Source organism: Drosophila ananassae, chromosome 2L (genome assembly GCF_017639315.1).
Source record: "Drosophila ananassae strain 14024-0371.13 chromosome 2L, ASM1763931v2, whole genome shotgun sequence".
NCBI classification, from domain to species: Eukaryota; Metazoa; Arthropoda; class Insecta; order Diptera; family Drosophilidae; genus Drosophila; species Drosophila ananassae.
Window position 1 is genome coordinate 14,782,948 of NC_057927.1, and position 26,649 is coordinate 14,809,596.

At 43.2% G+C, this 26,649-nt stretch overlaps 4 protein-coding genes across 6 annotated transcripts; 3 read left to right on the forward strand and 1 right to left on the reverse strand.

Annotated features, from left to right (window-relative positions):
• The first annotated feature begins 61 nt into the window (after nt 1-61).
• On the forward strand, nt 62-17,571 carry LOC6501206 (protein neuralized). 2 transcript variants are annotated; one of them, XM_014911450.2, is made up of 3 exons: nt 62-388; nt 13,941-15,691; nt 15,759-17,571. In XM_014911450.2, the coding sequence occupies exons 1-3, from the start codon at nt 364-366 to the stop codon at nt 16,005-16,007; spliced, it is 2,025 nt and encodes a 674-aa protein (XP_014766936.1). In that variant the 5' UTR covers nt 62-363; the 3' UTR covers nt 16,008-17,571. The 2 variants fall into 2 exon arrangements, with proteins under 2 accessions (XP_014766936.1, XP_001954763.1); XM_001954727.3 differs by lacking the exon at nt 62-388 and adding an exon at nt 5,506-6,225.
• A 3,942-nt stretch (nt 17,572-21,513) lies between these two features.
• On the forward strand, nt 21,514-24,794 carry LOC6501207 (aryl hydrocarbon receptor nuclear translocator homolog). Of its 2 annotated transcripts, none has more exons than XM_014911451.3 (2): nt 21,514-21,673; nt 21,803-24,794. In XM_014911451.3, the coding sequence occupies exon 2, from the start codon at nt 21,854-21,856 to the stop codon at nt 23,798-23,800; it is 1,947 nt and encodes a 648-aa protein (XP_014766937.1). In that variant the 5' UTR covers nt 21,514-21,673; nt 21,803-21,853; the 3' UTR covers nt 23,801-24,794. The 2 variants fall into 2 exon arrangements, with proteins under 2 accessions (XP_014766937.1, XP_001954764.1); XM_001954728.4 differs by having other exon boundaries at nt 21,808-24,794.
• Nucleotides 24,625-26,186, reverse strand: LOC6499373 (abasic site processing protein HMCES). Its single transcript, XM_001954729.4, has 3 exons — nt 26,038-26,186; nt 25,290-25,989; nt 24,625-25,235 (listed from the first exon to the last, which is right to left on the reverse strand). The coding sequence occupies exons 1-3, from the start codon at nt 26,055-26,057 to the stop codon at nt 24,825-24,827; spliced, it is 1,131 nt and encodes a 376-aa protein (XP_001954765.1). The 5' UTR covers nt 26,058-26,186; the 3' UTR covers nt 24,625-24,824.
• A 29-nt stretch (nt 26,187-26,215) lies between these two features.
• On the forward strand, nt 26,216-26,623 carry LOC6501208 (splicing factor 3B subunit 5). The gene has a single exon (XM_001954730.4). The coding sequence runs from the start codon at nt 26,315-26,317 to the stop codon at nt 26,570-26,572; it is 258 nt and encodes an 85-aa protein (XP_001954766.1). The 5' UTR covers nt 26,216-26,314; the 3' UTR covers nt 26,573-26,623.
• The last annotated feature ends 26 nt before the right edge of the window (nt 26,624-26,649 follow it).

Sequence of the window (26,649 nt, forward strand, 5' to 3'; positions counted from 1 at the left end):
CGAGATTATTCACCTGCAAAATTATTCGGTAGAATTGGTATATTTTGTAAAACGCACTAGCGCCTGCTAATGGAAAAATATTGAACTAAAAAAGCCTTCCAACCGGCAGCTCCTAATAACAACTAAAATATCAATATAATTTTAAAAAATGCATTGAAATTAACGTTAAAATACGCAGAAGTGATCGCGAAAGCCATCGCCCATGATCGGTGTTCGAAAAAAGCAGAGTCGAAAGTTTCCCGAGGGCTGCGCCCACGTGAAAACTCAATGCCAAAGGAGTTGTAAATGTGTCCTTGTTCTTGTGGCTGTCATTTGCTGTGCCTTACTGCAACCAAAACAAAAAGTTAATGAGCCTCACGTGCAATGGGTCAATCGGCTGGTAAAATAGGTGAGTGCAAAGCTAAAATCTACTACATTGGTTTTTTGGGAGATGTAAATCCAATTGGTCCATGAATTAGAAACCAATGTGACAGCAAGTTGGCATTCCCAGTGTGGGAACATATGACTGCGCTCGGTGTTTTCCAACACTTGTTAAGCTGCCCTGTTTCGCGCGTTCTTATCTGCCAAATTTTATTTAAATTTTGCATCAAAATGTTTGAAAAGATTTAGTTGTTTATTACTATTTAGTATAAGGGATGCAAAATCTAAATCAATTACAAATTCTATTACAAATATTTAGTTTTTATAAGTAATTTCTATTATTGCAATAATTAGCTAACTATCTATATTTTTGTATAAAAATCTGTACAAGACTTAGAATCTGATATTTATTAGAGGAAATAAAGGCTTACTTAGGCATCATATAAACCTATCTATAAGCAGCTTAAATATCCAAAAAAGTTACAAATAAAGTCACATGAAAAAATCGAAAAAAAAAAACATTATGATACTCTTATTCTAGTTGCCAGGCGATAAATTGTCCTTAATGCTAACCGTAACCGTACCGGTTACAGGTGAATTTAAGGGGCGATGCTGGGCTGGAGTTACCTGCTCACTGTCGCCTCCATCACATCGAATCAACTTCGATTAGAACGAAGCTGCCCATGCAGCTGTAGATAATAAATTATTGGGTTTATGGCAATGATTTCTCAAAACAAGTCCAAGAAAGGACGAAGGATAGCGCAAAGACAATGGAGGGAATAAGTAACCCCAATAGGCGCTCAGTTCAGGTAGGATGGCTGACCCTGAGACGCAGCCACATGCTGTGGAACGCCGAAAACCCACCACGGCCAGGACCCTCTCTCTCTCTCTCTGTATGACTTGCCAAATGTCCTGTCTGTATCGGGAAAGGTATCTGCTGCATATCTTGTTCGTGGGACGAGGGAGTTTTTCCGTTTTACGGGCGGGAAAAAACTGCAATGTGGAAACTGTGAAAGGCGAAACCCCCCGAAAAGGCAAACATTTGGCCGGCAGGACAAAAAAATATATATATATTTCTCTAACGGAACGCAGCTTCCCGAGCATGTGTTGCATTATGTGCATTGGCGGGTATTTCTCGCATCCTTCGACATCCTTCGATGATGTTGATATTTGATTAGCGTTCGAAAACGGGGATGCGGATGTGGGAAGTGGATGAGGATGAGGACGAGGATGTTGCCAAACACATCCCTGCCAATTTCCGAATAAGTTCCTTTACTTAGATCTTGATCAGCGGGAGGAACAACTGCTTCGCAGGTATCCCAGAATACATCCTTAAAGAAAGTCACAAAATGAAACAGAGTCATTGAACCAGGGGACTATGACTTAAGTTTAATTTATTTTATATTATTTAATAATAAATCATGTACTATTTTCGGTAGTCTCCGTATAAAATGAACAAGCTATCATCTGCTTCCTTTAGAAATAACAAAAATAGTTTCCCAAACCATATGATTTAAAGAATTGAATGTGAGTCCCTATCCCTCAGGCTGTTTCCAATATCCCTTGAGAGTCCTGAGATATTGGTACCTATATACATACACATTGTATGCCAACTCCTCCACTCCCAGAGTTTCTCAAGTGCTTGCGCAATTCGATTTTGGGTTCTCCACAATTCTCCTTTGTATCCTGGCTGGATTAGTTCGGGTTTCTGTCTGAAACTCCACAACTGCTCCTGGCCCTGGCTCTGGCTCCGTTTCCCCTGTTTGCTCGAGTCCTTTCCCTTTTATTTTCCTTTCCGATTCCTGCTCCTTCTGTCGCTGGACTGGCCCCGTTTGCATATGTCGTTTTCTAATTAAACATCGGCATTTGCTACAGTTTTTACTTAATTATGTGTATATTGATCGGCTATCGGGAATCAGTATGGGGAGCCGAGGAATTCTCAGCTGTCTCAGTGCCGACAGCTGCCAATTTGTTATATATCTTTATGCTACTTACCTGGACTTATCTATATTGAAATTATATTTCGAATTTAATTTAGAAATTCTTATATGATATCCAAGGTGAAGGTGGTTCCAAAAACACATTACAGTTCAATCATAAGGTCTGTGATAAGAGAACCATGGATATGTGTATGAAACTTTAATCAAATACCCATTTTTGTAACTTTTATCGCACAACTTTTATTAGATTATATGCCCAGGGGTGTGATTTTCTTATCTATAATGGTTGGAGCGTCAGAAAGAAATCAGAAATAACTTGAGCCGCGGAAACTTCCACATGTGAGGGCGATAATTGATCACCTTTGGAGAAGATTAATTAGAAATTCCCTTGGCTGAAATGCCAATATCTCAATAAATCCACAATATATCTTTTAGTCTGCTAATTAAAATAGAATTATGGTTAAGTTTAAGGATTATATTTATATCAATTTTAGATATGATAAAGGGGAGTACCTTGTCTGCCATTTTCTTCAAAATTAAAGGGAATAACTATGTCCCTTTAGAGTTCATCGTTTGGCATTTTCATTAAACGCCTGCCTAGTTCGATTCTCCATAGAGGATGATTTTATAAAGCCGCAGGGATTCTGGGTTAAGGAACTGTCCGAAAGGTAAATCGCTGTGACATTCTCCAGACAATGGGCGAAAAAAAAAAAAGAAAACAATTGTGAGGCCAAAGGTAGAGGCCAGACTCGATGCGGGCCTTGATTTCCAAAAATCGAAGAAGACCTGAGCCATAGAGCTGTATGTGAGGTTGAAAGCCAGATGTTCGTGGGAGACCAAGAACTGGAGATTATAAAAAATTGCACTTCGATGGAGGGACTTTGTGGTGGAGCACATGTGCCAAATTCTAAAATTAAACTCAGACAACTCGCAAAACGGTGCAAATAAACAAAAACAGACCTACACCGGGAGGGAGATCTCCCCCGTCAAGGCGACAAATGGAAATGGAGGAGCAGCAGCTGGCTTCCAGGGGGCTGACAAAATATGAATGCCATATCGAGGCATATGTATAAAAATAAATGTAATCGTTAAAGGATCGGTTCGAACCGATCTGGAGAAGTAGAGCAACCTTATCAGTCAAGACAACTGGCGCACGTCTCTTTTTTGGTTTTTTTTTTTTTTTTGTTTCTTGTTGGTAACCTGGCACGTGGTCGACTGGTTGACTGGCTGCCCCTACTCCCTGGCTGCTTCCTTCCCGAAAATCCCTTTCCGCCCGTATCTGTCGCTTTTTGCTACGAATTTACACCTGGAATTGGCAAACAAACAGAACAGGGAAGGGAGGGGATGTAAAGCAAACCCTTTTCAAGTCCTTTAGCGACTGCAGCCACAGATGGACACCTTTCGTTGACGGATACAGTGGGTATACAGTACACTGTTCATAAAGAGATAAAATATTTTGAAATTTATTGAAATTTAAATAAAATCAGGAGATGATCATACTTTTGATAGAGGAGGCCAGCCAGGTCTGATCTATTATATAGAAATAAATTCATGTCCTTTTTAACCAATATTCCCTGTACTCCCTTTTGACAATATTGGGGTTGGTCGCTGGTCTCGATTCTCGCTGCACGGTGTTTCGACAGTTCCTGTTTCGCCAACCTTCTTCGTCCTTTTTTGCATTTTTGCCAAAAGCGGAATAAAGGCCAGCGGTAGTGTAGTGGAGGGAGGGGAAGGTAAGCAGCAGCAGCTGTATTTCCAGGACGCACGCCTGCTGCCAGGATGCTGAATATGCATTTCCACTTTAATATCAAAAATGTAAATGCTTTCTTGCCGATCCGATCCCTTCCGATCTCAGAAATTGCATCTGCTGTGAGGTCTGTCCTTTGAAACCTTTGGTTTGCTGATGCAAAGGACAAAGAGAGAGAGCCAAGATGACGATGGCTGTGGAGCACTCGGAGCACTCGGAGCAATTATCCATCCTTCATCAATGACTGCGTGGCGGCCATAAAGGATCAAGGATAATCAGACGCCAGACGGCAGTTGTTCGATTCTGTGCGGTTTAAGTTTAGAAAATGAGACCACAAAAGCGTGTGTCTGCTGTCAGTGGAATATCCTTGCTGAAGATTAAGGATCATAGGGATGGTAGAAGTCCTTATAACTAGGAGGTATATAATTCCTATTTTAGAAGGGGAAAAAAAAAGCAAAACTCATGTACTTGATAGCTCTCTATAACTTAATTATTTGGCCGGCAAAGTTCACGATCAAAAGCATTAAAGCAATTTACATAGTTTCTCAGTTATATGAGTGCCAGACCTTCTAACCTTTGCGGAGAAAGAAAGAATTGCTTTGAACCTGGGGCTGAACTGAACCAACAACAACAACAATAACAACAGTTAACAGCAGAGATCAGAGCAGCTTGGCCAAAAACACAGAAAAAAAAAACAACAAAAAATGCTTACGACCTGGTCTAGAACAACAACAAAAGCAAAAGGAAAAGCAGAAGCAACAGCAGGAAAAGAAGTGGAGGAATCGCTGATCAAGGTGCACAGGCATAAAGGTAAATTATAAGGGAGGCTCAATAGACGCGAAAGGCAGGCACAAAGGGAAACCTTAGTAAAACAGCTGCAAGAGGAGAGCCGACTCAAATTGCCTGCCGAAGTGCCTTCTCTCTCCAGCGCTCTCTTCTCTTATCAGTGCTGAGCAGTAAAAGAAATTGAAGTCTATATGGAACACTTAAAATAATTATTAATTTAAATAAAAATACAAAATAATTTTGTAGACATTTTTTTGTTGTCTTTAGGTAGAGCTTTGATTAAAATTTGAACCTTTCCTGACCAAATTTTCTGTATCTGTTGTTTTAATTTCTTTTAATTTTGTTTTTTATTTATTTTATAAACTACCTGAGGTATAGCTAGTTAATAATTTTGTTTAGCTAACTTACTAAATTGTGGTTTTAAGTTGTTCCTAATGTATTATCATGATTAGTAACAAATAAAATGTAATACAATTTGTATGAAAACTCTAAACAAAAATACTACTAAGGTAGTAACTTATTCAATAATAAATTAAACTAGTTTATAAATAATGAGAATTTGAAAAAGAAACGGCCATATCTGGCGGCCATCATTGAGAGAGCCATGCCAGCCATGAGAGACAGGGCAACCATTTTGAGAGAGCGGGTGTACAGAGCACCCTGTAGCACACAGGCACTGCTTAAGAGTACCGTAAGCCAAAATAAAACGGTCAGAATAACAAGAAATCTCCCACTGTGCGGACGTGTGAGAGTCTTCTCGAGGATAAGTCTTCTGAGATAGTGTCGATACCGTCATTTGTGCATCTGACGGATCGTCGTGCCGTAGGAATCATAATTTTATTTGTAATTTGAACGTGGAAGCGAAAGGTTCGCCCTCATCGTCGTCGTCGTCGTCGGTCTCTCGTCTCGTTCGTGCAACTAACTCCGTGCTACCGTTACGCGCAACCCAAACCAGCTGCCGATTTCCAAAATGTTTTAACTGAAACATTAAATTCAAGGAACTCTCCCCGCAATTTGGTGGGAAATAGAAATAAAAGTAGCATATCGCGTGTGCTCCGATCGCGTTTAGTTCTGTTTTAAATTTAACAAGAGAATATATTTAAATTCCAAACATGGGTCTATCGGATATACCAGCCAACTACATGCAGGGCAGCCATCCCCACCTGAGCCACCAGCATCCATCCCAGCAGCATCACCTGCACCAGCAGCAGAATCATCACCAGCATCAGCACCAGCACCAGCTCCACAATGCGGCTACCACCACGCCCGCCCAACAGGCCGCCCAGGTGCTGGCAATGGAGAGCAACGAGCTCCTCATGGCCACCAAGGACAAGCTGTCGAGCAAAAAGAAGATGCACTTGCTCAAGAAGATCAAGAAGCGTTTTGGACTGGGTTAGTACACAACCTTAAAGCTCTATGGCAGTTAAAAACATAATTATCGCGTGCGAAAATGTCTCAGATACATTATTCATTGAATCTGGCATGGAGCTACTACCTCCTATATATCCACCGATTCCCACATAATATTAGCATTCGGTCGGTCGGTTAATTAATGCGGCAAAGATAAATAAGCTGTGCGGCAAACATTTGTGCCTACATTAGCGTTTTGCGTTTTTCGTCTTGCTTCTCGAGAGAAATAAACAAATAAAGATTAAAGCAGAAAGCATTTTATTTGCGATTGTTTCAAGCAAAAAGCAAATGATTCAACGCTCCAAAAAGCACGCATAGCATAGCTTGGAGAGCTCATTGAAATAATACTTTTTGCTGAAAGAATTATATGGGAAAAAATCTAAAAATTACACCAAGGTCTTACTGCAGCAGTTAACCTCGTAGTAGTTCTCACAACTCTTTGCCGGAAATGTCAGTTTTCAGTTCTCAGTTCCCCTTCCTAAAAAAGTAATGCATTTTTCAATCACATACTCGAAAATGAAGATGAAGAACTTCCAAAAACCACAAATTGGTATACCTCCGAAAGCAATTTTCCCAAGGAGCGATTATGTTTATCATAACGATTATCTGGGCTGGTTCTGAGATTGTTTTTGTTTTGGTTGCAACTTGCAACCACCAGCTGAGCAAAAAGCCAGGCTCAAATGCATTCTCAGTCTCAGTATCTGGCAGGCCCCAAGCCGAAGCCAATGACGCATAGGCCAAGCTTCTCCTGCCACTTATTGCTTTTTTTTTTTTATTTGTCTTCCACAAACAGATGCGGACAAGAGGGGATAGCCGTTAAATTTTGAATATATATTTTTCTGTTCCCGACATCGGCTTTTGTTTAGTATTCAGTTAGTGTTTAGTCGCTTCTGGCACTATTCTTCTACCCACCGCTGTTGGCATCTGGCTCGGGTCGGGTTTGTTGCTTATTTTTACTGGGAATCGTACGCGAAGCGCCGTTTGCCGCCAAGGGGCAGGAGCCAGGTTGGTCAGGAGAAGAAGAGGTGTGGTGGTTCAGTTTTTCTCTCTTCTCCTCTTCTTGTTTTTTTTTTTGAGCGTTTTAGCTTATGGGGTATGCTTTATGTGGCGGCTTCCAATCCGTGCTTTTTGAACAACGTGCGTTGTGGCTATCGGTAATCAATGAAATTACTTTGTTGTTGTCCGGAATCAGCTGTTGTTGTCTTTCTATTACACTCGGTCTGTGTCTGTGCCCCGTGTATGTGCTGGCATGCCGGGCTTGCTTTTGGCTAAAAAGTTTATCTGCTCTTGGCTTTTACTTCTCACGGTTTACTTTTCGAAATGTTTATGTGCGTGTGTGGCTCTATCCAGCCTAGCTAGCTGGTTAGCTGGCTAGCTGGCCTGTAGTGGAGTTGTACGACGACCTTCGCTCGCTGACCAAACAGAAATAGAAACCAAAACATGGCACTCCCCCGCAGGGAGTACTCTACTATGTCAACTGGGAACATCTGCCACGATCTGCTCCCTCTAGCCTCTAGCCCCTGGCTATGAGCTCATCTGGATGTGTCATCTCTCGGGTAGTTTTGTATTTTTTCTCTCAAAAGTATGTCCATAATTGTTGCTATCAGTACTTAGACTACTCCCTAGTGCCAATTCCGGGTGATAAGGGTCAGTGCAAAAATAGTTATCAAGGAGAGTTTAGTTCCAAGCTGATTAGTGGTTATAAATAAAAGTTATTTTTCAAATAAACCAAGGGGATGTACAAACACAGACATTCTTGGATGTAAAAGAAATAACTCCCCTTGTTTCGTTCCAGTAACTTATCGGGTGGCCTAGTTATAGTTCCAACATAGTACTGTGGATATAAGAAAGTGTTCCTCCTAAAAGCTCTTCTATCTGACTGTCATTTTCCTTCAGCCATACCGAATGTAGTACAAAATTGTTAACATTTTGTCTAGGCCGAGAGATAACAATACGCACCCCAAACAGATACAGATACAGATACAGACAAATTAGATAAAAAAAACAATGCGCCGCAGGGTGTTGCAACTGGCCAAGCGCAACCCAGGTAGCAACAGGTAGAGTCTATAACCAAGCTATAGTCATCTATCCATAGTAGTTACCTGGCCCGAGAGCAGCTGTAATTGCCAGAGATGGCCAGCTATCCGAAAGGCATCTCTGGGTCGATTTTGAACGCCTTCAGGAGGGCGTTTTTCGGGTTAACACGGGCTAGTGCTACACTCTGCATAAATCACTAAAGTATTTTTCGATCCAAGCACCTACGGGTCTGGGATCTGGGTCTCTAATCTATGTTTCTGTCCACCAGCAGCTGTTCGGCGATCCATCGCTGACCAGTTTCGGGTTTTCTTGGCTCTTATGGCTCTTGGCCTCTTGGCATTTTTCGTTCCAGCCGAACTTTGATGTAATTAATATGTACACCTATTTTGGAGCGAACTAGAACTAGACTTGATTTTTTATTCTGCAGCTGTTCAGAGTCGTTAATATGCTAAAGTTAGCGATTTGAATGATAATCCCATTAAAGTTAGATAATGGGAATAATAATAATGCAACCAATCGAACAGAGGCCCGAAAAACATCTTGAGGCGCTTGCTTCTGCCTTTGTTATAATGTAATAATAATGCTATAATTATGTGTAAGACTCTTCTGTGGAGTGGAAGCCACTCCACTCCGAGAAACTCAACGCTCGAGTGATTTAATTACAGAGAGGTTTGAGGGAGTGCTGCCTTGTGCAGTCAAGTGCGAGGAAATGCCAGTCTCATAGGAGTAACTATGTATATACAACTATATATAATACAATGGGTATATAATACATCCATATAACGTTTGTGGGCCCTTTGCAGTAATTGCAACGCTTCGATAAACACCAGTCTACAGTCTACAAAGCGGAAGACCAGTCTACTGGCCTTATCGAATGTTCATAGCAAGTGGAAACTGTACATTATATTTTATTTATATTATATTTTGTAAATATATACTACAAAGTATTAGGCATTAGGAGAATGATTTACAAAGTATAAAGATTGCAATTAACATTTTCCTGTTTAAGAAAAATAAACAAAATCATTGTAGCTTCCTTATGGCTCTGCGTATAATTTTAGATGGGTTTCATGTCTATGCGGACTCGTTCGGTTCTTCTTGGCTGGGGCCTCCTCTTCTCGTACGCTCCAGCGCCCAACCGTGGATATATATATACTTTTATATATATATCTGTATCAGGCGCATCGATAGAGAGTCGTCCGTTGTTTGTAGGCTTGTAAAAATAAACATGTAAATGTGATTTGGCCACCTACCCTTCCTTGGCACCCCTTTCGCCGGCTAATTATATTAGAAAGAGGGGGCTCTCATCCATCCGGGTGTTTACAACCGGGGGTGTGTGGAGCTGTGGAGTCATTGAACCCAATAGCGAGGTGTGAGCCATTTTTAGGGTTAGAAGTTCTTAAAAGGCTTCTTTTCAGAGTGTTCTTTTCCTTATTCCTTCCTAGAATTCCTATAATTTTGATTAGAAGTTGCACACTCGAGTGACTGTCCTTCTTTTGATATTTTCGCAAATCAGTGTGCTTTGATTTCCCCACTATACCCACTGGCTATCAGATTTCGCTTAATCGCATGAAAAGTGCAATGTACTTGCTGCCTCGAAGAAGAGCTGTCCAGACCGCCGGCACACACTACTCGTACTGGTTACAAGAGCTTGTCGCAGTTTTGACCTCTGATGACATCGTTGTCATCATCAGACGGCCCTCTCTCTGTTGTGTAATTATTTTTATTATATTCGCCGAGTCTATTTCCATTGTGCCAGAGACTGGGCTTCTAGAGTTACTTGCCTCTGTGGCTGGCAGTGCGATTTCCGCTGCACTGGTCAGCTACACTGGACCAGCAGTGGTCCAGTCAGAACGGAAGTGGTTTTGCCAGCCAGATCGCCAATAATGTTGTGGAATTTCCTCCTCAACCAAACTGTAAACAAGAAAATTGTAGAGAAAATATTTAGATTCAGAGAAGTGGTGCCTAAGCCATCGGAAAAGTGTGTGGAACTTTCATATTTCCTCGTCCTACGCCAACTCGTTGTTTGTGAGAGATTAATTAACATCAATTAGCTTAATATTCGGATGTTTAAGAAAAGAATTTGGCATTGCCTTTATTGCTGTGAGAATTGGTATCTCGACACTTGTCGAGAGCGAGCGCCCTGCCCACAGACACACACCCAGACTAACTAACCAACCAAGTCCCGACCCACACACTGTTTCCTCTACTAATTTTCAAGATATACTACGCTTAGAGACTTTGTCGCTTATAGCTATTTGGCGGCGTGGGTCGAATCGATCCATTGACAAGCCCGGCCCGTGGAAGTCGAAAGCTTAAGTCCAAACCCAATCCGAGTCACTCACCCACTCGTTCTGACTGATTGCCGATAATTTATGCCAGTCGACTGGGTTGACCAATTGATACAATTTGTAAATGATCCAACCCACCCATAATACTGCCGCCCTTTCCTTGAGAAAGGCCCTGCTTTGTGGGCCATTTCCGGTGCAATTAAAAAGGCCTTCTGTGGCGTTAATTGTCCGCACACGTCCCGTGACTCATGCACGTGGGCTGACAACAAGAAGTACAAGTTTTTGGGTGGGTAGGCAGCACGTGACCTGTGACCTCAATCGGGGTAAGTGTGCCAGGGATACTAAATGATGAAATAATTCTCCTTTTAAATACTTATTTAAAGCAATTTCTTTGAATTAAGTTTCAAACACGATCTACCATTCAGACTTTACAATAATCCCTCTGTAATGACTCCACTGGAGGAGGGTCTCTCCACTCTTCCCGAGTGCCAATCGAAATCTAATGATGTCGACTCAATGGGATCTCGAGTGCTTGGAGATCTTCATCGTCGGATCGTTAAAATGATTTCGTCTAACGATTGCCTCACTGGTTTTTGTGTTTTTTGTTTTATGACACCTGCATGATTTTCACATTTCCCACCCGCTCCATCTCCATCTTCATTTCGATCTCCAGCTACAGCTGCAGCTTCTCCAATTCTTCGCCGAGATTCGGGAAGATCCAACCACCACCACCACCACACTCCTCTCTTGCAATTACCGAAGCTTGTTACAGGTTTTTGGCGATCGGTGTTTGGTGTTTGGAGTTTGGCGTTCGGCAATGGCAAATTTTCTATATAGTCGCCTATATATACAAATTTGGAGTCGTGGGAATTGTTTCTTCTCCACAGCACACAGTGTGTTTGCGTTTGTATCTGAGTTTCAGTTTGAGTTTGATTTTAGGCCCAGTGCTCGGGGATCGGAGCCTCAGTGCTCATAGCGTGGGAAATGTTTTTTTCCCGCTCTCGCTGGCTGGCGGTGAAGACGCGATCCGCCAAACGGTAAATCAGGTTTTTCCTTTTTCGCCAAACTACGAAAATTTGCCTGCAACTGCAACTGCAACTGAAGCTGCAGTCCAGGGCCACGTTGGGAACGTTTTTGGAAGATCAGGCAGAGAGGCAGACCAGGCCGAGCGGCAAACTCCAAACGCATAACGACCACCATCGAAAGTTTGAACTTTTCATCTCCGGAATCGGCAATCGGCAGTTGGTTAGTTGGCTGAATTATTTCGAAATTGGAGGATGATCAGGGATCATCATGGGAGAAGGGATAAGGAAGAGATTGGCCAACTATCTGGCCATTGGATAGAGCTAAGGGGGCATCATTAGAGCCACGATCGGAGACAATGCACTTAATTAATTAGTAGCCACTGGTCGGGCTAATTGAAAGTATCTGCGCGTCTCCCAGCACCGTTTCAAAGAGCAGCTCTGCGGACTTCAAGGAAAAAAAAAAAGTGGAAGCAAAGCGCGTATTTCATTCATTCATGCCATCGGAATCCATTGACGGACGACTGACGACGACGACTGTCTGGTGCGGTGATACTCGTGTCTTCTGTGGCGCGTCTGGGCCGCAAAAAGTAGGCGTCGCCAGTTGGCCAGGCCAGTACGGCCAGTAAGCAGTATAGACAACATCCTGCAGCTAATAGGCCCAATCCAATACACGTCCCAAGACGTGATTTCCTACTTCCTCGTCGCGGTCAAATCATAAATATGGATGGGAGATCGCCAGGCGTACTACACTACATACTCCAAGTGGAAGACCAGGTCTCTGCCTGGCTTTCTTTTCTCCACCACTCCACCGAGCGCCGCTACTCTTTCGGCTCAGAATGGGAGCCCACCGGAAGCTGATGGTGCTCCCTTTCCACTTCCTGTTCTTCCTTTTTCCCGCTGCGGAAGTGCCGGCGCACCACTTGAGGATTCGTTTGGATTTTTCGACATCAGGCAGAGACGAGATTTTGTGTGCAAGTCATTGGCCCTTTGGCTTAGGATTAAATTTCAACCCTCAAGATACGGCGAGAGAATCTTGCACAGCTCAAAGATACACTCTATCTTGTATCTGTCTTCCAGGGTTCTTTTTCCATTTTTTTTTTGTCGAAATTTGAACAGCTGCCGAGTCCGGCAGGAATAGCAGAAAGCAACAACCCCTGAGTCTGAACGAGGATCGAAGGGCATCGAAAACAACCCTCCACATTGCAATCGCAACGGGGACAAAGACCAGACGCTCGCTCTTTAGGGTTTTAGGGGTTGGTTGGATGGCTCTACCTGTTCCACTCCTCGGCTGTTCCAGTGTACAGCTGCTTTCTTCTGACCTTCCTTTACTTCTCCACGCTTACTCCTTGGCACAAAAACAAAAAGCAGAAAGGAAAAAAGGCAGCTGCCACATGCCGCTTTAAAGCAAACACATTGATCTCCAAGTGCCACGCGCCGCATATCAACATGGTAATCAACCTCCGCCTCCTTCGTCTTGTTTTTGTCCTGCTGGCAGGTCCTTTTTCTCAGGTATTCTTATAGTTTTTATTTTATTTTTTTTTGTAATGCAACTGCTGGCATGCCGCCGGGATCTTCAGATCTTGGGCATTCCAGCCAGTCGAGGAGAAACCTGTCGCCATCCCAAGACTCCTCCTTGGGTAATTATTTATAGGGCCATATGGATCGGGTATAGGCATTTTTTTCTACTGATGGTCCTCCTGCAGTCTCTGGTAATTGTCAGCAGCTGCTGAGGTATGGGGATTTGCTGGCAAGGTGCAATAATTATGCCACTTTTTGGGGAATATGTTTTAAGGATTCCTCCCAAAGCCTCCCGAAACTGCTGATTCTTCTCCGCATTTGAACTGTTGATTCAGAAAAATAAACAAATGATTTCCAGGAAGAAAACTCCAATAGTTCCAACCACTTCATGGGTTTTCTTTTCCAAGAAAATCACCAAGCAGCTGAGACAAAACCATGAAGAATCCTTTATTGTTTCTCAGTCTATCGAATGGATTTACTTTTTTCTTAAAAATACAATATATCCCCAAGAATCTCTCGATCTAGTCACGTGCCTGGAGCCGGAAAAGTAACTAAATTTGGGTTATTGACTCGCAGGTCATCTGTTGGGAAGGCTTCTGCGTAATTCGATCCAAAGCACATGGCTTGGACCCGAACTATTGGATCTCTGGCTACCTGTAGCCTCAAATGCTGCGTAATTCGATACTGGGAGCTGGAATTCAAACAAAGATTTTAAAACAATGTAGCTGAAGATGTATCTGGAAGATAAATGGAGAGTCTGGGAATGGGAATACACTATAATAGATACAATTACTAACTATAACTTTCATTTTATTATTAATTTTAGTTCGCCGCTCGCCTTCATCCTGCCCTGGTCCCAACAACCTGCCACCGCTGCAATTCCACAGCGTCCATGGCGATAATATCCGGATATCGCGGGACGGTACCCTGGCCCGTCGCTTCGAGAGCTTCTGTCGGGCCATCACCTTCTCGGCGCGTCCAGTCCGCATTAACGAGAGGATCTGCGTTAAGTTTGCCGAGATCTCGAACAACTGGAACGGCGGGATCCGATTCGGTTTCACCAGCAACGACCCGGCCACGCTGGAAGGCACCCTGCCCAAGTACGCCTGTCCCGATCTAACGAATCGGCCCGGCTTCTGGGCCAAGGCCCTGCACGAACAGTACTGCGAGAAGGACAACATCCTGTACTACTATGTGAACGGAGCCGGGGACGTGATTTATGGGATCAACAATGAGGAGAAGGGTGTGATATTGTCGGGCATAGACACCAGGGGCCTCCTCTGGACAGTGATCGACATCTATGGCAATTGCACGGGCATCGAGTTCCTGGACGCCCGCATCTACATGTACCAGCAGCAGCCGGCCGCCATGCCACTGACCACACCACCCGCGCCCGCCCAACTCCAGCAGCAGCTCGCCCAGCCCGCTGTGAACGCCGCCTCAACTCTGAATCCGCATCACCCGCACCAGCAATCTCGCCGCTCCCTGCCCGGTCACAGTGGCGCCATCGAGCACGACCTGGAGCGCCATGTGATGCCATCGCTGCAGTCGCTGCACTTGGCTGGCACTGCCAATGGTACTGTTTCCAGCGTAGAACAGGCTGCCATCGCCCACGACCTGGCCAATGGACTGCCGCCGCTGCGCTACAATGGCAACGGAAGACTGATCCCGGTGCCGTTCCACAACACGAAGGGACGGAACGTGCGGCTCTCGCACGATCGCTTTGTGGCCTCCCGCACGGAATCGGACTTCTGCCAGGGATACGTCTTCACGGCCCGACCCATTCGCATTGGCGAGAAACTCATTGTGCAAGTCCTCAAGACCGAGCAGATGTATGTGGGTGCACTGGCTCTGGGCCTCACCTCCTGCAACCCGGCCATGCTGCAGCCCAACGATCTGCCCAATGACTCCGACTTCCTGCTGGACCGTCCCGAGTACTGGGTGGTGAGCAAGGATATTGCGGCTGCTCCGCAGCGGGGGGATGAGATCGCCTTCTTTGTGGCTCCCAACGGGGAGGTGAGCATCAGCAAGAACAACGGACCTGCGGTGGTGGTCATGCACGTGGACCAGTCGCTCCAGCTGTGGGCCTTCCTGGACGTCTATGGCTCCACTCAGTCCCTGCGCATGTTCCGCCAGCAGCTGCCCAACATGGTGGCGTATCCGTCACAGCCGCAGGTGAATGTGAATGCCAGCAGCTCCTCGGCCTGCACCGCCTCCACGTCCCGCGTGCTTCCCATGACCGAGTCGATGAGCAGCCTGAATGCCGGTGCCACCGCCAAGCTGTTGCACCATCCTTCCCAGCTGAGCATCACCCAGAGCACGAGCACCTTGGCCTCGGCCGGTGGCGCCAATGGCAGCCGGATGATCAGCATGCCGTCCAACGGAGACATCCTCCAGATTCAGCCGAATGGCGGTGGCACCGTTCTGGTCGTCAATCTGCCCCCAGCCAGCAGTTCCCATGACATCAACGGACAGCTCAACGCCCGGCCAACGGCCACGGTGAGCTCCAGCGGTATTCTGGCCGGAGCCTGCTCCAGTGGCACTCTCATTAGCACCACCAGCAGTCAGTACATCGAGGTGAGTCTCCTTATAGCGGCCTTTTGAAGTAGCACCCTGACTTATTCCCTCTTCATTTTCATTGCAGCCTGTGGCCAATAGCACAAATAACGCGTCCAACAAGTGGAAGGATAGCCTGAGCGACCAGCAGAGCACGGATTCAGGCGTCGAGTGCACCATCTGCTACGAGAACCCCATTGATTCCGTGCTGTACATGTGCGGACACATGTGCATGTGCTACAACTGCGCCATCGAGCAGTGGCGGGGAGTGGGCGGCGGCCAGTGCCCGCTCTGCCGTGCGGTCATCCGCGACGTAATCCGTACCTACACCACGTAGGATCTACGAAGAAGCAAGTGTTTCCTAGCCAAGCAACCTTTTACTCGCAACACACACCACACACTACACACAAGTTATTGCATTTTGATAGAAATCGAGCGCAAACTAAATATTTTAAAAGGAGAGAAACGATGCGTTATTTTTGAAGACTAAACTGAATGGGATAGTTTTAACATATAGTTTAGGATATCGAATTATCACATATTTATGCTCTATCATTTACACCGTATATGTTTAATTTTTTGTGATCTTACGAGTAAGTGAGCCCGCGAGCCAAAACTACGATATATGTACGATGTTCTAACCGATCGATTTTCGAGATTTTTTCGTTTTTTAATTTTTTTTCAAACTCTTGAGACGCACGACGATCGCTCGATATCGCGTGCTGGATACTATGTTACCAAAGTATTGTGTAGGAACTAAATGTATTTTTGAATTAGAATTGACGAGTTGTTGCAAATTTACCTAGTTTTTCTTTATGTCAAAATTCGAAATTAATTAATTATGCTATACTTTATTTGGCGAATGATCATTTTGGTGCTAAATGTTACGAATTGCAAAATACAATTGTTAGCCGATTTGAAAAGTTATGTTTAAGCTTGCAGCAACTATTGGACAACGAAGAGTTTCTAAATTAAATCTCTATTAATTTTCACAAAAAAACAAATGTAGAGGATAAAACCAGTTAATGACTAGACTTTCCGGCAAGGAAACCCTTGAGTTTTTCACTCAAATAGAAGCACAAAAAAGTTTGAAGAGATTCAGATTCAAATCAGAAGAATACTTATGCACGAACACCAAAATAGAAAACAAACAAAAAATGTCAAAAGCGTGTTAAAACCTAGTGTTAGTTTAGTCCTAAGTACTTAAGTTAATTTCTAGTCAACGAATTATGCTGAAGTTTAATCTAGACCGGGACTTCATCCAAAGCCCTTGCGAACTACGAACAAAAAAATAAAACACCACAACACACAAAAAGACGTATTAAGCACGCTAAGCAATTTTAATAATGCCGCATTTTAAATTACACTTAAGTAGTGCACGTATTTTAATGCAGATTTAAATATATATTTAAAAAAAAAAAAAACAAAAACATAGAACAAAAGACTTGTATGTTGTACCAACAGATCGAACGTAATATGGTTAACGAATGCCTACATAAATCAACCATGCAGTTAGAAAATTGCCAATAATTAATTAACAATACCAAGCAGAAATATAAATGAAGCAAAAGAATGCAGATGAAAAACTTTACCTAAGATTGTATTAAAACAAACAAAAAATGTAATAACTAAAGAAGACAAAGAATATAATGCGAAATAAAGCGCAAGCTTACTATTTTTGTTATAAGTATGAATCCGGAAAGCCGGCCTTGGAGAGATGTTATTGCCACTATTAATAATTAACTTTTAATTTTTTTAAAAATGTATGAAGAACGTTCGTAGCGATACGACACTGCGCCTAGTTATGAATAAACATTTAAATGTATTTATGAAATTATATTTGATATATGTAAGAAACCGCAATGCTGTAATACCATTAAATACTGACAACAATATCAGAATGGCTTGTTTTATTATGCATAAAAGGGAAAATAAGATAAAACTGTGTAGAGTTTAGAGAAAATTAATTTACGGATGGATCATAATCGTTCAAGGTACTCCGCTCAAGAATCCGATAATATTTGGCAAAGATATAGTCTTCCCTGGGAGCCATATTATCCTCCCCGTGCATTTTCCAGATTTTGAAGGGGACCCCCCAGGAAATTTGAGAAAAAATCTTCAAAATATTTTGTTCTCAGATTTTGATGCAGATTGATGGAGAATTTATCCACAAATCGTTTAAGGTATTCCGCTCAAGAATCGGATAATAATTGGCAAAGATATAGCCTCCTCTGGGAGCCACATTGTCCTCCCCATGCATTTTCCAGATTTTGAAGGGGATCCCCAGGAAAATTGAGAAAAAATCTAAAAAATATTTTGTTCTTAGATTTTGATGCAGATTGATGGAGAATCTATCTACAAATCGTTTAAGGTATTCCGGTCAAGAATCCGATAATAATTGTCAAAGATATAGCTTTCCCTGGGAGCCATATTGTCCTCCCCATGCATTTCTCAGATTTTGAAGGGGACCCCCCAGGAAATTTGAGAAAAAATATAAAAAATATTTTGTTCTTAGATTTTGATGCAGATTGATGGAGAATCGATCCACAAATCGTTTGAGGTATTCCGCTCAAGAATCCGATAATAATTGGCAAAGATATAGCCTCCTCCGTGAGCCATATTGTCTTCCCCATGCATTTTCCAGATTTTGAAGGAGACCCCCCAGGAAATTTGAGAACAAATCTTCAAAATATTTTGTTCTTAGATTTTGATGCAGATTGATGGAGAATCTATCCACAAATCGTTTGAGGTATTCCGCTCAAGAATCCGATAATAATTGTCAAAGATATAGCCTCCTCCGTGAGCCATATTGTCTTCCCCATGCATTTTCCAGATTTTGAAGGAGACCCCCCAGGAAATTTGAGAACAAATCTTCAAAATATTTTGTTCTTAGATTTTGATGCAGATTGATGGAGAATCGATCCACAAATCGTTTGAGGTATTCCGCTCAAGAATCCGATAATAATTGGCAAAGATATAGCCTTCTCCGGGAGCCATATTGTCCTCGCAATGCATTTCTCAGATTTTGAAGGGGACCCCCAAGGAAATTTGAGAAAAAATCTAAAAAATAATTTGTTCTCAGATTTTGATGCAGATTGATGGAGAATCGATCCACAAATCGTTTAAGGTATTCCGCTCAAGAATCCGATAATAATTGGCCAAGATATAGCCTCCTCTGTGAGACATATTGTCCTCCCCATGCATTTTCCAGATTTTGAAGGGGACCCCCAAGGAAATTTGAGAAAAATCTCAAAAATATTTTGTTCTCAGATTTTGATGCAGATTGATGGAGAATCGATCCACAAATCGTTTAAGGTATTCTGCTCAAGAATCCGATAATAATTGGCAAAGATATAGCCTCCTCTGGGACCCATATTGTCCTCCCCATGCATTTTCCAGATTTTGAAGGGGACCCCCCAGGAAATTTGAGAAAAAATCTAAAAAATATTTTGTTCTCAGATTTTGATGCAGATTGGTGGAGAATTTATCCACAAATCGTTTAAGGTATTCCGCTCAAGAATCGGATAATAATTGGCAAAGATATAGCCTCCTCTGGGAGCCACATTGTCCTCCCCATGCATTTTCCAGATTTTTAAGGGGACCCCCCAGGAAATTCGAGAAAAAATCTAAAAAATATTTTGTTCTCAGATTTTGATGCAGATTGATGGAGAATTTATCCACAAATCGTTTAAGGTATTCCGCTCAAGAATCGGATAATAATTGGCAAAGATATAGCCTCCTCTGGGAGCCACCTTGTCCTCCCCATGCATTTTCCAGATTTTTAAGGGGACCCCCCAGGAAATTCGAAAAAAAATCTAAAAAATATTTTGTTCTCAGATTTTGATGCAGATTGATGGAGAATTTATCCACAAATCTTTTAAGGTATTCCGCTTAAGAATCCGATAATAATAGGCAAAGATATAGCCTCCTCCGTGAGCCATATTGTCCTCCCCATGCATTTTCCAGATTTTTAAGGGGACCCCCCACGAAATTTGAGAAAAAATCTAAAAAATATTTTGTTCTCAGATTTTGATGCAGATTGATGGAGAATTTATCCACAAATCGTTTAAGGTATTCCCCTCAAGAATCGGATAATAATTGGCAAAGATATAGCCTCCTCTGGGAGCCACCTTGTCCTCCCCATGCATTTTCCAGATTTTTAAGGGGACCCCCCAGGAAATTTGAGAAAAAATCTAAAAAATATTTTGTTCTCAGATTTTGATGCAGATTGGTGGAGAATTTATCCACAAATCGTTTAAGGTATTCCGCTCAAGAATCGGATAATAATTGGCAAAGATATAGCCTCCTCTGGGAGCCACATTGTCCTCCCCATGCATTTTCCAGATTTTTAAGGGGACCCCCCAGGAAATTCGAGAAAAAATCTAAAAAATATTTTGTTCTCAGATTTTGATGCAGATTGATGGAGAATTTATCCACAAATCGTTTAAGGTATTCCGCTCAAGAATCGGATAATAATTTGCAAAGATATAGCCTCCTCTGGGAGCCACCTTGTCCTCCCCATGCATTTTCCAGATTTTTAAGGGGACCCCCCAGGAAATTTGAGAAAAAATCTAAAAAATATTTTGTTCTCAGATTTTGATGCAGATTGATGGAGAATTTATCCACAAATCGTTTAAGGTATTCCGCTCAAGAATCGGATAATAATTGGCAAAGATATAGCCTCCTCTGGGAGCCACCTTGTCCTCCCCATGCATTTTCCAGATTTTTAAGGGGACCCCCCAGGAAATTCGAAAAAAAATCTAAAAAATATTTTGTTCTCAGATTTTGATGCAGATTGATGGAGAATTTATCCACAAATCTTTTAAGGTATTCCGCTTAAGAATCCGATAATAATAGGCAAAGATATAGCCTCCTCCGTGAGCCATATTGTCCTCCCCATGCATTTTCCAGATTTTTAAGGGGACCCCCCACGAAATTTGAGAAAAAATCTAAAAAATATTTTGTTCTCAGATTTTGATGCAGATTGATGGAGAATTTATCCACAAATCGTTTAAGGTATTCCGCTCAAGAATCGGATAATAATTTGCAAAGATATAGCCTCCTCTGGGAGCCACCTTGTCCTCCCCATGCATTTTCCAGATTTTTAAGGGGACCCCCCAGGAAATTTGAGAAAAAATCTAAAAAATATTTTGTTCTCAGATTTTGATGCAGATTGATGGAGAATTTATCCACAAATCGTTTAAGGTATTCCGCTCAAGAATCGGATAATAATTGGCAAAGATATAGCCTCCTCTGGGAGCCACCTTGTCCTCCCCATGCATTTTCCAGATTTTTAAGGGGACCCCCCAGGAAATTTGAGAAAAAATCTAAAAAATATTTTGTTCTCAGATGTTGATGCAGATTGATGGAGAATTTATCCACAAATCGTTTAAGGTATTCCGCTCAAGAATCGGATAATAATTGGCAAAGATATAGCCTCCTCTGGGAGCCACATTGTCCTCCTCATGCATTTTCCAGATTTTTAAGGGGACCGCCCAGGAAATTTAAGAAAAAATCTAAAAAATATTTTGTTCTCAGATTTTGATGCAGATTGATGGAGAAATTATCCACAAATCGTTTGAGGTATTTCGCTCAAGAATCCGATAATAATTGGCAAAGATATAGCCTTCCCTGGGAGCCATATTGTTCCTCCCGAAGAATCACATATTTAGTGGCAAAGATATAACTTTTAAAATTTTTATGAAATTAATAGTCTATTATTTCATAAAATTTGAATATTTGAATCTGAAGTTTAAAGTTTTTTGTGGGCGCGGAAGTATCGATCTATGAGTTGTTTATCGATGTTTCTACTCTTCGCGACTAAATAAAGTTGGGTCCCGCGAGTTGGCAGCCCAAGCGACATTTCGATATAAATATACTGCACGCAGTAAACAGAGATTTTATCGTGTAGTTGAAAAGAACAGATTTGAGGTGTTAAACGCGCATAAAATAGCCAATTCAGAGTGATTGGATGTACACATAACATTATTAACTATTGGAAGTGTAAGTAGAAAAAGAGCAGTCGAGGGAAAACAGTTTTCTCGCTGTTTTCAAGTACACACACACACAACGTAGACAAAATACTAACCCCTACCCCGCCCCTTGCTCTCTTTTCCACGAACCTTTTTCCAGAGCAGAGGCGACCTAAATTGTTGAAACATTTTCTAATTACGCATTCTGATCATGGATGAGGCGAATATACAGGACAAGGAGCGGTTCGCCAGCCGCGAGAATCACTGTGAGATCGAGCGACGGCGTCGCAACAAGATGACGGCCTACATCACGGAACTTTCGGATATGGTGCCCACCTGCAGTGCCTTAGCCCGTAAACCGGATAAATTAACAATCCTTCGGATGGCAGTGGCTCACATGAAGGCTCTCAGGGGCACTGGGAACACTAGTAGCGATGGTACCTACAAACCATCGTTTTTAACCGATCAGGAACTCAAGCATCTAATCCTGGAGGCGGCGGATGGCTTCCTGTTTGTTGTGTCCTGTGATTCGGGTCGGGTAATTTACGTCTCGGACTCTGTCACTCCGGTACTGAACTACACCCAGAGCGATTGGTATGGCACCAGCTTGTATGAGCACATTCATCCCGATGATCGCGAAAAGATCCGAGAACAGTTGTCCACCCAGGAATCGCAGAACGCTGGACGCATCCTGGATCTCAAATCTGGAACAGTTAAAAAGGAAGGCCATCAGTCAAGCATGAGACTGAGTATGGGCGCTCGTCGGGGCTTCATCTGCCGGATGCGGGTGGGAAACGTTAACTCTGACTCCATGGTTTCTGGGCATCTGAATCGCCTGAAGCAGCGAAACTCGCTAGGACCGTCCAGGGATGGATCTAACTATGCTGTTGTCCATTGCACTGGTTACATCAAGAACTGGCCGCCCACTGACATGTTCCCGAACATGCATATGGAACGGGACGTGGACGACATGAGCTCCCACTGTTGCCTAGTAGCCATTGGACGCCTGCAGGTTACCTCCACTGCCGCCAACGATATGAGTGGATCCAATAATCAGAGTGAGTTTATTACACGTCACGCTATGGACGGAAAGTTCACATTCGTGGACCAGAGAGTACTGAACATTTTGGGTTATACACCCACGGAATTGCTTGGGAAGATATGCTACGATTTCTTCCACCCAGAGGACCAGAGCCACATGAAGGAGAGCTTCGATCAGGTCCTAAAACAGAAGGGTCAGATGTTTTCCCTTTTATACAGAGCTAGGGCCAAGAATGCCGAGTATGTTTGGCTGCGAACGCAAGCGTACGCCTTCCTGAATCCGTACACTGATGAGGTGGAGTACATAGTGTGCACTAATAGCTCAGGGAAGACTATGCACGGTGCTCCCTTGGATGCAGCGGCTGCTCACACGCCAGAGCAAGTGCAGCAACAACAGCAGGAGCAGCATGTGTATGTTCAGGCAGCACCCGGAGTGGATTACGCCAGGAGGGAGCTCACACCCGCAGGTAGTGCCACCAACGATGGCATGTACCAGACGCATATGCTTGCCATGCAAGCTCCTACGCCCCAACAGCAGCAGCAGCAGCAACAACAACAGCAACAGAGGCCAGGATCAGCTCAGACCACACCTGTAGGCTACACCTATGATACCACGCATTCACCATACAGTGCTGGTGGCGGAGGACCCTCCCCGTTGGCTAAAATCCCAAAGTCGGGTACCTCACCGACACCAGTGGCACCCAATTCCTGGGCAGCACTGCGTCCACAGCAGCAGCAACAACAACAGCCGGTGACTGAAGGCTACCAATACCAGCAGACAAGCCCGGCCAGATCCCCGAGTGGACCAACTTACACCCAATTGAGTGCCGGCAATGGAAACCGACAACAGCCACAGCCAGGAGCATATCAGGCGGCTCCCCCGCCACCACCGCCCAATGCGCCGGGCATGTGGGATTGGCAGCAGGCTGGCGGACACCCACATCCTGCGCATCCTACGGCCCATCCGCACCATCCACACGGTCATCCTGGAGGACCGGCCGTTGCAGGACAGCCGCAGGGTCAGGAATTCTCCGACATGCTTCAGATGTTGGATCACAGTGCGCCGACAACGTTCGAGGATCTGAACATAAATATGTTTAGCACCCCATTTGAGTAATCACGAAGTATATTTCTGTCAGTTTTCTTTCCTCCTTCCTATTTCCTATCCCCTCCACTGTCTCTCTTAATCACTTCTCAAGTGCAATCCATCAGAAAATTGTTGAAATAATTCAGCCAAACGCATGCAAATTGTAATCTCGTAAATAGCATTTTAAGTACATAACGGTAGTCACGTACACGATTCTGATATCTTTAATTTTGAGACCCAAATCATTTCCACCTCACTCCTCCATGCCTCCACCACCTCCCACCATTTTACAACCAGCCCGTGCAAAGTATTTACATTTTAAGTTTAACGATCGTTCGTTGCAACAAAAAGGAATATATACATTGCTATATAGCCTATGAATTCTAAACTTTCTCATCGATTCTATAGGATTAAGTTGATGTGTCGTCACACACGCTACATGCTGAGTATTCACTTGTATTTCTCATCAAGCTAATTTCAATGTTCATGCAACGTATACATATATAAATATACAATTCGTAGTATAATATACATAAAACAAATTGATAATTGTAAGAAGCTAAGAAGCCACAATTGCACCACTTCCCCAAACAGCAACCTTCAACATTGACACCATTTCCTATTCATTTTGCTCATTTTTTTTGCAAGTGAAATTCGGAGAATACATATACACAGATTTGCTTAATGTGCAGCTTTTCTTTTTGTTTTAATTGCATTTTATGCAGCGAAAACGAAAACTTGTAAGCTCAATACAGTGGCGCTATAAATTAAATTGCCGCATGAACGCGCACAACGATAGATAAGACCAACCAACCCCCCATTCATTCATTCAATCCCAAGTTCAAACATAAAACTAGTTAATTAAGCTTTAATCCAAGAACAAAATTTTTAAAACAAATCTTTAGTCGCTAAGTTCCACTTTTTGTAATTAAGCCGCAACAACGATGATAATGCTTACATTTTTTGGGTATTGAGAAAACAATTTCGGTTTTTGATGGAAATAAACTTAATGTCCTACAAACTATTTATAAAAAGTTTCGGAATTTTCTTCAATCTATCGCTCGCCCGATTTTACGTCGCTACCACTGCTACCCGGGCTTTGTCGAAGAGCCTTCTTAAACTCCCGGAATCTAGGTCTCTTGGCTGGGCTACCTATGGGTGAGCCATCGGAACACTTTCGTTTTGCTTCGTTATGTTTATCCTGCTCCTCATCGCCACTAGGATCACTTTGCTCTTCCTTGATCTGCTCCTCCCGCTTTCTGCGGACATTCAGCCAAGCCATCATTGTCTTATTCATCGGCGGTTTTGCTGGTTTGGCGGCCAACTCCATGGGCTTGTTGCACTCTTCGCTCTTGTTGCGGGAATTGTTCACCAGCTTCGTCACTCTATGCCATTGCAGTGATTGGGCTGGCCGTAAGGTGGCCAAGGCTTCCGAGTCACTTACCCGCTTAAAGTCTAGCCAATCCTGGAAGAAAAATGAATTTTATTTAAGCCTTTTATCGCTAAAGTCGTGACCCACATTCATTTGCTCTTCGGTTTCAAGGATGGCCGGCATCCGGTAGTGCATCCAGGACATTATCTTGCTGGACTGAAAGGTGATAATACTGTAGCTGTACATCTTGTCGCCACTCTCGTCCTCCCACACGTCGAAAAGTCCGGCCATGCGTAGCAGTTTTACATCCGTCGGGGACCAGGTACTTTTGTCGTAGATCTTGGCATCGCCTTGTTGAGGAACGTATACCAGGTAGGCCTCTCTTTCTGATGGCTTTTTGGCAGGACCGGCTGTCTGCCACTCGTAGAATCCCTCGCAAACGACGACACAACGCTGGCCACGCTTAAAGGGGCCTCGATACAATTTAGAATCCATCAGGTGCTCCAATCGACAGTTGTTGGTGGTGAGTCCGTGTCGCTTATAATCGCCCTTGTGCCAGAAGGGTATCATGCCCCACATCATTGGCATCACGACCCGGGCGCACTTCTGGTCATCGGCATCGGAAAAGTGGGCAGCAGATACTATTACGGGGGTGATGTCGGTGGGCGCAATGTTATATGATGCCTGGTAGCGACGTCCCAAGTTAAATTCCGCCCGCCACTCAGGTGTTTCCATGTTAGAACTATCTTCATCCTTGGTGACATCTTCCTTTGTAGTGTCCGGCTCCTTTTTGACTGTTTTTTTGGGATACTTGCAGGCACAAAGCACCTCATCCGGATCTAGGGTCCTAAAAATTCGATTAACGGAGACTCTGTTAATGGATTCAACTTCTTACAAGCAAGTGCGACCACACATTAGTATAGGGGGGTAACAAAATTAATCAGTAATTTAATTATTTGACCAAGAATAATGTAAACAAAATATATATCAAGGCGGTCAGATAAAGATACCGCCTCCTATCATAATACTAAAATAGTTGTTTTGTACTAAAATACTAAATACTGCCCAAGTCATGGTGTTCTTCAATACCAAAACTGGTCACACTTTACCAAAAGTCAAAACAATTCGCTCCGTTCTGGTTTCTTGAGCCAATTTAAACGAATTTATACGTCATGGGAGAACGCTACAACATCCACAGCCAATTGGAACATCTTCAGAGCAAGTACATAGGTACAGGACACGCGGATACTACCAAATTCGAGTGGCTGACCAACCAGCACCGCGATTCCCTCGCCAGCTACATGGGACATTACGATATCCAAAACTATTTCGCTATTGCTGAAAATGAATCAAAAGCACGGGTGAGATTCAACCTCATGGAGCGGATGCTGCAACCGTGTGGACCTCCGCCAGAAAAGCTAGAAGACTAATCAATTATAACTAGAATTTACAAATAAAAATAATCATTTTCAAGGGCTGAATAGAAAAATATTTTTCGTGGTGGGAA

Bases quoted from the DNA above. Each gene is read 5' to 3' on its own strand.
- LOC6501207 (XM_014911451.3), top strand. From the start codon at position 21,854: ATGGATGAGGCGAATATACAGGACAAGGAGCGGTTCGCCAGCCGCGAG.
- LOC6499373 (XM_001954729.4), bottom strand. From the start codon at position 26,057: ATGTGTGGTCGCACTTGCTT. The intron at 25,990-26,037 runs GTAAGAAGTTGA...TCGAATTTTTAG, and splicing joins ATGTGTGGTCGCACTTGCTT to GACCCTAGATCCGGATGAGG. The intron at 25,236-25,289 runs GTGGGTCACGAC...TTTTTCTTCCAG, and splicing joins AAACCGAAGAGCAAATGAAT to GATTGGCTAGACTTTAAGCG.
- LOC6501206 (XM_001954727.3), top strand. From the start codon at position 5,946: ATGGGTCTATCGGATATACCAGCCAACTACATGCAGGGCAGCCATCCC. The intron at 6,226-13,940 runs GTTAGTACACAA...TATTAATTTTAG, and splicing joins CAAGAAGCGTTTTGGACTGG to TTCGCCGCTCGCCTTCATCC. The intron at 15,692-15,758 runs GTGAGTCTCCTT...TTTTCATTGCAG, and splicing joins CCAGCAGTCAGTACATCGAG to CCTGTGGCCAATAGCACAAA.
- LOC6501208 (XM_001954730.4), top strand. From the start codon at position 26,315: ATGGGAGAACGCTACAACATCCACAGCCAATTGGAACATCTTCAGAGC.